Genomic DNA, 10,462 nt, shown 5'->3' with positions numbered 1-10,462 from the left:
ACAAATATATGAATGAAATTGGAAATAATTGGCTGTAGGCTTTAGCTTAAGTAACTAATACTATAGGCTATCAAAAATAAAAAGCAGATAAATTATTACTTTTCTACACTAAAAAAAATGCTGTGGTTAAAACAACCCAACTTGGGTTATTTTGACCACAGCTGGTTGGGTTAAACGTTTTTACCCACTATGCTGGGTTGTTTAATTTATTGTTTAAAATGATTATGGGCTGGAAATCAAAAGTCACACAGAATTACTAGAGGCAACAGCAATAAACAAAAGATTAACATTTATTAAGCAACACCCATGGACAAAATACAAGACAAATTGAATTTATTTGGGTGAATACAGCATAGTTTACAATATTGCATACATTTAAACTCGTTTAACAAGCATTTTAGAAATAAAAAAGGCACATTTAAAAGTAACATTTTAATTTAAGTGTATTCAACCGTTCTTTGTAATCGCTTTTTACCGAAATAGTGCTAATTCTCACATTAAAGACTTTATCAATGGAATAAAATGAATACAAACCTTTATTTCTCCGAAAGAGTGCACCAAATCGGCGGCGGCGCTGAGAAGTTTCCCCGGAGACAAGCTCATGGTTAGGTAGAAAAAAATAACCCAATAAAATGACTCAACAAAAAAAATAGCCCGCCTTGTTGGCAGAGGCTATATACACTAACTCCGCCCACCAACATGTGATTGGGACCGTCAAGATTATAAAAAACGGCTATGAATCATCAGCTCCAATGGTGCAGATGGTAAAATGAGTGCTATGGTCTTCTTGATGCGATCGACCCGGGAACCCGGCTTTTGCAGAACTTTTTTTTCTCCCTTTTCAAATCTCATATCACAGCGTAAAGGCATTTATTTTCAATAAAAATTAAGGAAATAACCAAAAAGTTGAAAAAGTATCGGGTAGGTATAGGGAGAGCTTTATTGTATCAATAAGGTGGCATCCATTTAATTTGAATTAAAATCATAATTTACACTCAATACGTTATTATTGCATACTGTTTTATAATGTAATACAATACTTAAGTGCAGATAATTGCACTATTTGCAACAAGTAGTATAAATAGAAAATCCTTCTATTTTAACATAGTGTACATAGAATCTATAGCTATTTGCACTTAGATCATAAAATACATACTACATGAATGCATGGTGTCAAAGTTCAAACAAGCACGATACACATGGATGTAGCTGTAGGCTATAAAGTTTATTTGTGAATTTGACAAACTGGCATTGAGATTAGTCTGTCTAATCAACTGACTGCATGTCTTTGTCTCTGAGATCTTGTTGTTCTTCAGACAGTGTGTCTGTGATAGTCTCCTCTGTGAAGTTGAACTCTGTGTCAACCTGTTGCTCACTCTGAGTGTCGTCTGTGCTCTCAACGCAGCTGTTCGTGTCCTCGTAGGCCTCTGGCGGCAGGTGGCGGTGGATGGTGAACGCTGTCGAGAGTTCCTGTAGCCGAGCTTTCTCTGCCTTCAGGTTGGTGAGCTCTTTGGTCAACAGCGTCGCTTCTGCAGGAGGTTTCTTACAGGTTGGTTTAATGGGGGTGTCTGCATCTTTAGTGACCGCTTCTGTTGAGACTGTCACTTCCTCTTTAGTTACTGCCACTTCCTCGGTAGTTTCCTCAGTAGTGATTGGTTCGGTAGCTGCTGTATCTTCGGCTCCAGGCTGTTCGGACCCGTGGAGCTTCTGATACATGGTTTTCCTCTCGTCCTGAAGCGCTCTACACAGATTCTCCAGTTTCTGGGTCTTCAGCGTGATGAGTTCAAACTCCTTCTCCTTCAGAGCTTTCTGCGTGAGAAAATCTTGATCGTATTAATCTGTATCTACTATGAAGTCTCAGCAGTACTATTTGGGTGAAGATTCATTCTCATTGTACAGATGGTTGATAAATTCTTAAAAGTGAAGGTTCTTTGTTGGCATCTATGGTTCAATGATGAACCTTTAACATCCATGCATAGTACAAAAGTTTCTTTACAGTGCAAAAAGGTTTTTTAGATTATTAAGTGGTTAAACGGGGTTCTTTTAAGAACTATTTACTAAAAGGTTCTTTGGAGAACCTGATATAGTTAACTGCATTCAACAATATTGATGTATAACCTGAGCAACTTACATCTGCAACCATATCAATGAGCGCTTTATTGCAGCCATCAAAACGGGATTTCCAGGCCACTGCCTCCTTCTCCAACTTCTTCATCTTCTTTGCCATCTGTAAGACAAATCAACATCTTACCATGTACATCAGATAGACAGCAAGCTGCTTAGTGGGTTTTTTAGTATTTCTTATCAAGTCAAGTCACCTTTATTTATAGCACTTTTAACAATACAGATTGCATCAAAGCAGTTTTACAGTATTAAATAGGAAACATAGTGTGTAATAATACAAAAGGACAACAGCAAACACTCAGTTTCAGTTAAAGTCAGTTCATCATCTTATGTAGTATCATATTTTCACATTTCACATCACATTTTTATTCATATTTTGATATAATTGTTGATATTTTATTGGCTTTTATTTAAAATTTTCAGTTTTCTTTTTCATTTTAGGTTAAAGTTTTATTACTATTATTTTAAATATTACTGTTTAGGTTTAATTTCATTTTTAATTCAGTTATAGTTTAGTCTATATTCATTTCCAGTTAGTAATTTTAGTGCTTCAACTTAAACTTATTTTAGTTTGTTGCCAATGCAACATTTCTCATTTTAACAAAAATGTTTTTAATACTGTAAGTCTTAGTCACCAATAATAACCCTGATTAAACATGCTAGGAATAATTAACCCTAAATTTCTGTTCAGGGTCTGAGAGACACACTAAACATTGATGCATTTTATGTGAGACTCTAAACAAGTTTAGACAAGTTTGAAAAAAAAATATTATTGGACATTTCTGAAAAGTATGTGCTGAAGCTTCAATACATATTTTTTTAGGGGGAGGGGGGGGGGGGGAGGTATGTATGAGGAAGGTATCAAAAAAATTTGAAGAAAATATTTTATAATATCAGAGATACACACCTTGTCCATGTCCTGTTTGAAGCTGGCATACACATTGTGGCTCTTAGACACCGTTCCTTGGAATTCATCAAACTTTTCAGAATATACAGCAATCTGACAGAAAATAAATTTGTTAATTTCAGAACAAATATGATTCGAGAGAACAATAGTAATGTGTATTATTTGAAGTTACCTGTGCCTTCATGTCAGTCTCTTGTTCTTTCAGAAGTTTAACCTGTATTTTGGCCTCTGCGGTATGCTTCAGTAACTGGAGAAAAACAAATTAGATCGAAAGTAAGTAAACAATCCCAGAAAACAACAGTAAACTTATTTCAGGAGTTACCTGCATTGCACAATGGCAGTAATGTATTGTTTATACTTCATTGGACTCTAGCAAGCAGAAATATAATTTGTGCAATAAAAATATATTTTATTATATGAAATCTTGAGATGTTTTACTCACATGTTCCTTCTCCAGCTTGTGTTTCTCCACAGCTTCTTTGAGCATCATGTTGGCTTGTGTGAGTTTTGTCTCCAGTAATTTCTGCTGCAGGTCTCTGTGCTTGAACACTTTTTCAAGATTCTGCATGAAGGCCAAAAACACAACCTCTCAGTCTTTATTAAATGTATTTATTGCAATCCACATGCTATTTAAAGCAATGGTTCACCACAAAAATTTTATTTGAGTGCTAAAAAATTTACTCACCCTCAGGCCATCCAAGATGTAGATGAGTTTGTTTCTTCAACAGAACAGATTTGGAAAAATGTTGCATTACATCACTTGCTCACCAATGGATGCTCTGCAGTGAATGGGTGCCGTCAGAATGAGAGTCCAAACAAAAACATCATAATAATCCACAAATAATCCACTCCGGTCCATCAATTAATGTCTTGTGAAGCAAAAAGCTGCGTGTTTGTAAGAAACAGATCCATCAAGATGAATCATCAAGGCATTTTAGCTTTAAAATGTTGTTTATAATCCATAAATCCATAATCCATAATAATGCTTCCTAAAGTGAAAAAGTCCTTCCCCTGTTGTCCTCTTACATCAAAATCCACCCATATGTGTTTAGAATGGTTTTGGACTGTTTTCTCTTGTAAACAGTGCTTGCCTTGAACTGTGCATATGTCTCTCATGATTCAGTTAAAAATGTCTTAATGATGGATTTGTTTCTTAACATGCAGCTTTTCGCTTCTCAAGACGTTAATTGATGGACTGGACTGGAGTGGTGTGGATAACTTGTGGATTATTGTGATGTTTTTATCAGCTGTTTGGACTCTCATTCTGACGGCACCCATTCACTGCAAAGCATCCATTGGATCATTGGTGAGGGATTCATTGGTAAGTAATGTAATGCTAAAATTTTCCAAATCTGCTCCGATAAAGAAACACACTCATCTGCATCTTGGTGTGATAAAATAACTAACACTGAAATAAAAATGAATAAAAAACTATATGGACTTATTTAAAAAATAAAATGAAAATAAAAAATAAAAAAGTATTTAAAATAATATATTATAACAATAATAATAACAATAAATGCTTTAAGTGATGTGATCTCAGGTCCAACCAGTGTGATGTCCTGTAGTTTTCCCTCACCGCCTCTCGCTGGTCATATTTAGATATGAGGTCCTTGAGTTTCTCAGCCAGGCCGCTGTTCTCCTGGCACAGTTTGTCGTTTCGGCTGCTGTGCTCCTCGATCTGGGCCTGGATGTCCGTCAGCGTGCTCTGGAAATGTGTGGTGATTTCCTTGCGCTTCAGGTCATCTTCACGGCACCGCTGTAGAGTTTCCTCCTGCACCAAAAGTGTGTAAATTCAATGTATCATTTTTTTTAGTGTAGAGTAACACTAAATCTTTTTTTTCAGTGTACTGTGAATTTGTATAAAAAACTGATTTCAGTGCACATTCTTATAGAATGCTCATAGAATGTTTAATAATAGAATGTTACAACGCTTGTGCTGACACACTTTTACTTTTTAATATAGTTTGCGGGTTTTTATTTGTACTCATCAGCAGATATCAGTGGTTCAGACAAGCTCAGATGTTTTAACACAATCGTATCCATGATATTGTCACCTTTAGCGTTTTGTTGTGTCTTTGCAGCTCTCTGCACAGGCCTTCTAGTTTGCTGCGGGCCAGAACGGCTCTGCTGTGTTCGCTCTGAAGCTGATCCTTCTCCTTCAGCACCTGGAGAAGTTTCTTCTGCAGGACCTTCAGCTGTTTCTGGTCCGAGCGGTACTCATCCAACTGCAGATTACATGTACACATTATATAATTATGATCTCTTTTAATATAATATCTCAAACTATCTAAGCTGAAAAGACAGCTTAGAGAAAGTTTTGTTAAATTACTTTTAATATGATCGTTTTTTACTGATTCATTTATGTGTTTTATTATTTATTTATTTTACTATTATTTAAATATTTAAGTTTATTTTTTTAATGTTGCAAAGGTAGAAAAGTAATAAAGGTGAGAGCCTCAGCTATTTATTTATTTATATTTTTAATTAAATGGAAATATACAATACAAGACAGCCTAATAAAGGACAACCCTAAACAAAACTGTGCTGAAATAAAATATATTTTACATAGAATACAAAGTCTTTCTGTTTTATAATATACTTAAAATTATACTTAACGGTATATTAAATCACTATTTAAATTTAAATTACTATGGGACAATCCACTGAAATAAAATAATTTTAACATAGAAAATATTTCTATTAAATTCTATTAAATTTCTATTAAATATTAAATAATTTTAACATGTTTTTTTATATATATATATATATATATATATATATATATATATATATATATATATATACTTAAAATGTTTTCACAAAGTCAAAAAAAAAAAAAGGGCTGATTTTTCCAAATGCATGTGTGAATATTTACCTTTTTTCTTTAGTTCATATAGTATAATTTCATTTTCATATAGTACAGTGAGGTAGCTTGTTAAAAAGTGTCATTTGTTTTTTTTATGTTTCAAAGGCAGAATATTGTTGAAGACTGTACTCACCAGTTCAGCGTGTTTTTTAATGAGAGCCTCCAGTTTCTGCTCAGGGCTTCCGAGTTTATTCAGGCCCTGCATGAGCAGCATGGCTTCCTTCCCTGTGATTATTGACACAATATTCTTTGGTCAGACAGTTTGATAGCATTAAGTAGGAAAATAATTAGATTTAATTGATCACTAATGGCATTTCAAATAGAGTAACATGAGGTTAAATATCTTGCATGGGACTCACCGAGGCCTTTCAGCATCTTCTTCTCCATTTTCTGGTCTTTGGTCTTGTCTGGAACGGCCTCTTCCTCAACCTCCTCGGCCTCATCTGGCTGTTCGCTGACCTGATAGGTGCTGATGATGTCCTCTAGCTGCTGACTCAGATCCTCGGTGAAGTCATGGGTCACTTCAGCCTTGGTGTCACCGTTTGTAGACTGGGAACAGCTCTCCATTCTGATGGAAATCTGCTGTTGAGAAATGATAGAGACGATGTTATTGTGTTTGGCTTGTCCGGTTTGGTGGCAATCTACACCCCCTCTAGATCCTTGAGATCAGAAAATCAACAACTGCTTTGCACTACCAGGAGAAAATATAAACATAGAGGTCACAGAGCTTTTTCTCGAGCAGGCCCTAAATTGTGGAATGACCTCCCTCAATCTATTTGATCTGCCAAATCCTCACCAATGTTCAAAGCTATGTTAAAACATCATCCTTTAAATTCAAATGGAGAGCTTCTTTAAATGGGTTCATGCTTATGTGATGTGGATATGTTTATTTCTGCTATCTTCTTGTGTTTTTTAGCTTGTGATTGTGAAGCACTTTGGGCAACGTGAGTTGTATTAAACTGTGCTATATAAATAAACTAATTTGAACTAGAATGATTGAAATAATTTTCTAAAATGTACTCCAGTAATCTTTAATTTATTTGAACTTTGAAAAATAATACAGTTTATACAGTATGCTTGAAATTATAAAAAAAAAGTGATATTGTTCAATGTGATGTTAATGATTTTTCTGTGTTTGGAGAAAAACATTTAACTTTTTATTTAGAAGTTAGTTCACTTTGATTCATAAAATGCAAAGAAATACATATTTTTATATTTTTTGTGAATTAATTATAGAAATTCATACTTTTCATATTTTTTTGTAAAAACGAAACCATTTTGTAAAATGTTAGGCATGATCCCAGCTGAAAAAAAATAATTTCAGAACATTTTTAATGTTTCCATTAAGTTATGAAAAAAAAAATATTTGTAAATGTTGTCTGGACATTCAAAACATTCATAAATGTTTTAAAAATGTTTTTTCTTAGTTATGCAAATGTTAACGAACATTCCATTTGATCATTTTGGAAAGATTATGAGGATGTTACGTTTGAATGTGAATCTGAACATTCTGAAACAAGTAATAACATTTCAAAAATGAAAGATAAACATCCAACTAAAACATTTTAGAAAAAAAAAAACATTCCATTAATTCTGTTTTTGTGCTAACGTTTGAAAACATTATTAAAGACCACATAACTTTAAATGAACATTCTATTAAGAACGTTAGTTCATAACTTTGAGAGGCCCTTGCCAGAACTTTCTGAGAATATACTTTAAACTTTAAAACTAAAGTTTTAAAGGAATCTTTAATCACCCATATATGTTTAAAAGTGCACACTCAAATCAGATCATGAAGTGCAATGACTGCTTGTGTATTTGCTCTTAATTATTGTAAAGAGAGGTTTGTGGTTGTTTGTCCTCTGAGCTACGAAGCGACTGTCTGTTTACCCTGTTCATCTGGTTAAATTTAGCCGCTCTGTCCAGGCTGATTACTCCCCCTTTCACAAGAACGGCACATGGCACCTGTTCATGGCCTGGAGTCTATTTCAAGAGACTCTTAATATGGTCAACTTGTCTGTTTATTCTCCAGCATGTAAGCATTCACGAGTGTTCAAATGATATGTTGTAAAACTGCATAGCACATTTAATCAAAAATGCTTTTTTAATGCAAAATATTTTGATCTATCATAATGTTTTTCTGCCTTCCAGTTGACCTACACTGAACCTTCATGCATTTGAATGTATTTCCAGTCCTCTTGCTCTTGATATATTCAAGGATTAGATATTCAAGGAACAGACACACAAGACTTTAACACAGAAATTCAGTCTAAAAACACATGCTGCGTTACACTGAAACATGCTTTTAATGCTGAACACATGTCGATATATTTTAACTTTACCGTATGACAGTCAAACATGCAGTCAAACCAGTGCACATTTTAAAAGCTACGAAGACAGTGCATGAGATGTTGAGGAGATGTGAGGAAACACTTACCAGCAGGAGCAGTGAGGCAGTGAGTGAGAGGAGCAGAAGCTCTCAGAGCGGCTGACAGGACAAACGCAGCAGCTGTGGGAGGCAGACAGACCTCAAAATAATCAGGAGGCTGAGACTCAAATCATGCTCTGTAGATTGAGAAGATCTGTGTGAATTCTGTCAAACGCTGTCTGATTGTTGTGAAATCTGTAGATATGAAAGACAAAGGCAAACATGTTTCAAAACAAATCAGGGCATTAGAAATTGAATATTATAATAGGAAATTGTGAATCTCATGAAATGTCAAGAAGTCCAGGTCTATTTTACCTTTTGTTTTTTTGCATTGAACAATAAATTAAGCATATTTTCTCGCAATTTCTCACTCTAATAACTTTGTGTGTGTGTGGTTGGTTGGTTGGTTGATTACATTTGTATTTGTTTTTTAGTTTTAGTTTTTCACTGTACAAGAAAAACACATACAAATGTGTTTTATTAAAAAAGAATATTAATATTGTTATGATCACAATATTGTTGTCAGCAGATAGATACAGGACACAGAGATCAGTGCAATACAATCAACAGGTTTATTGAGTAGTAGCAGAGGGGAATGAGAGGAGCAGGATGTCCAGGTAAGCAGGCGGGGAATGGAAATGTCTCTAGGGGCTTATCTGAGGGGGAATGTCCTCTTTCCTTTACCAGGGGATCCGGAGATAACAGTGGAGCAACTGGTAGGTAGACAAAAGGTAAGTGGGTCAGGTTAGTCAGCATAGAATGTTAGAGACCAGACAGTGAATGAACGGGAGGATTGCAGGGATATAGTGCGGCTGATTAGTGCTGACAGGTGGCGGTGATCAGAAATCAGGGGATTGGGATCTGGTGAGTGTCGTTGGTGGAGACTGCAGTGACTCTCTGATAATTGTTACCAGACATGTATGCTATTAAAACGTATGCAAACTAAATTCTTTAATTTCACAAATGTTTTGTGTTTTCCCTTTGTTTTAACAACAATTTGTATGAAATAAAATAAAATAATTAATGCTTAATTTATTTAAAATGATATTATAATATGAAATTGTGAATCTCAAGAAATGTCAAGAATATATCATAGGCTATTTCACTTGATTGATTTTTGTATTGTGGGATTTGATTCGTAACAACTAAGGATATTTTCTTGCCATTTTCCATCATTGTCATGTAATAAAAAACTAATTCTCATGAATTAATCATGGAAAAATATAATATTTTGTACACATGCTACTACCTTCAGTCTATGATGATTTAAAATGAAAAATTACTATTCTGCAGTAATGTGCTTAACTGTGATGAAATAATATAACAAATGCAAAATCTTAAAAAATATATTAAATTTTTTTTTTATTATTATTTTGATAAAAAGACCATATAATTTGGAACGTGTGCATACACAGTATAAGCATAACTCCAACATTTACTTCAAAAGTTCTTTATTATACAGTCGACTGCAGCTCTATAACCAATGCTCTGAGCAGCCCAGATATTCTGACCAAACCTCCATTAATCTCAGTGTCAAAAGAGTCTATCAGCAGAGCGGCATGTTTTCAGGATCGCACGGTATGACCCTGTGTTTGCATGGGATTGCACAGATCGTATATGAAAGCCACATGGATAAATGCTGATCTTTTAATTAGTGACTTCATCAGCTTTGATATGTGACAGCGCTGGGACAGACAATTATTTCCCATGAGGTCTTGCTTTATGCTTGGTTAAATGAGGACAAACTGTCCACTTGGGATCAGGCTGGTAAGTTTACAAAATATAATCAAAATGAATTTATTTTTTGTTTGTTCATTCTGCTGATGCTTTTTAAATCAGACTTGAAGATGCTACATGCTCAAATGACTGGATGTATGCATGCATGTTTGCATATGCGTGCAACTTTTGAAAAACTTTTACAAGCTTGTTTTGAAAACATCAGCTGTTGCATTTGTTTTATTTCCATGTCTACATTTCTTTAATTTCACTTTAAGCCTTGCATTTGTTGTATTTTTGTCAGCTGTTCCCCCATTATGCCTCAAAGGCCTGCTTTTTTCTTTCTGCTGACGTAGTTGAATGGGGATTATGTGTGGACCACATGTCCAGTCCTTTTGTTTTTCCCTTTTTGTTGTCT

At 34.6% G+C, this 10,462-nt stretch overlaps 1 protein-coding gene across 1 annotated transcript; it reads right to left on the bottom strand.

Annotated features, from left to right (window-relative positions):
• Positions 1-274: 274 nt before the first annotated feature.
• Positions 275-8,431, bottom strand: LOC306886238 (beta-taxilin-like). The gene is made up of 10 exons (XM_079443188.1): positions 8,338-8,431; positions 6,260-6,479; positions 6,034-6,125; positions 5,089-5,259; positions 4,611-4,805; positions 3,474-3,593; positions 3,204-3,278; positions 3,032-3,124; positions 2,132-2,227; positions 275-1,809 (listed from the first exon to the last, which is right to left on the bottom strand). The coding sequence occupies exons 2-10, from the start codon at positions 6,465-6,467 to the stop codon at positions 1,267-1,269; spliced, it is 1,593 nt and encodes a 530-aa protein (XP_079299314.1). The 5' UTR covers positions 6,468-6,479; positions 8,338-8,431; the 3' UTR covers positions 275-1,266.
• Between the last annotated feature and the right edge of the window lie 2,031 nt (positions 8,432-10,462).

The sequence above is a fragment of the Barbus barbus genome (assembly GCF_936440315.1).
Source record: "Barbus barbus genome assembly, chromosome: 20".
Classification (NCBI taxonomy): domain Eukaryota; kingdom Metazoa; phylum Chordata; class Actinopteri; order Cypriniformes; family Cyprinidae; genus Barbus; species Barbus barbus.
The sequence above is the reverse complement of the archived record's forward strand: the minus strand, read 5'-3'. Positions and strand labels throughout refer to the sequence as shown.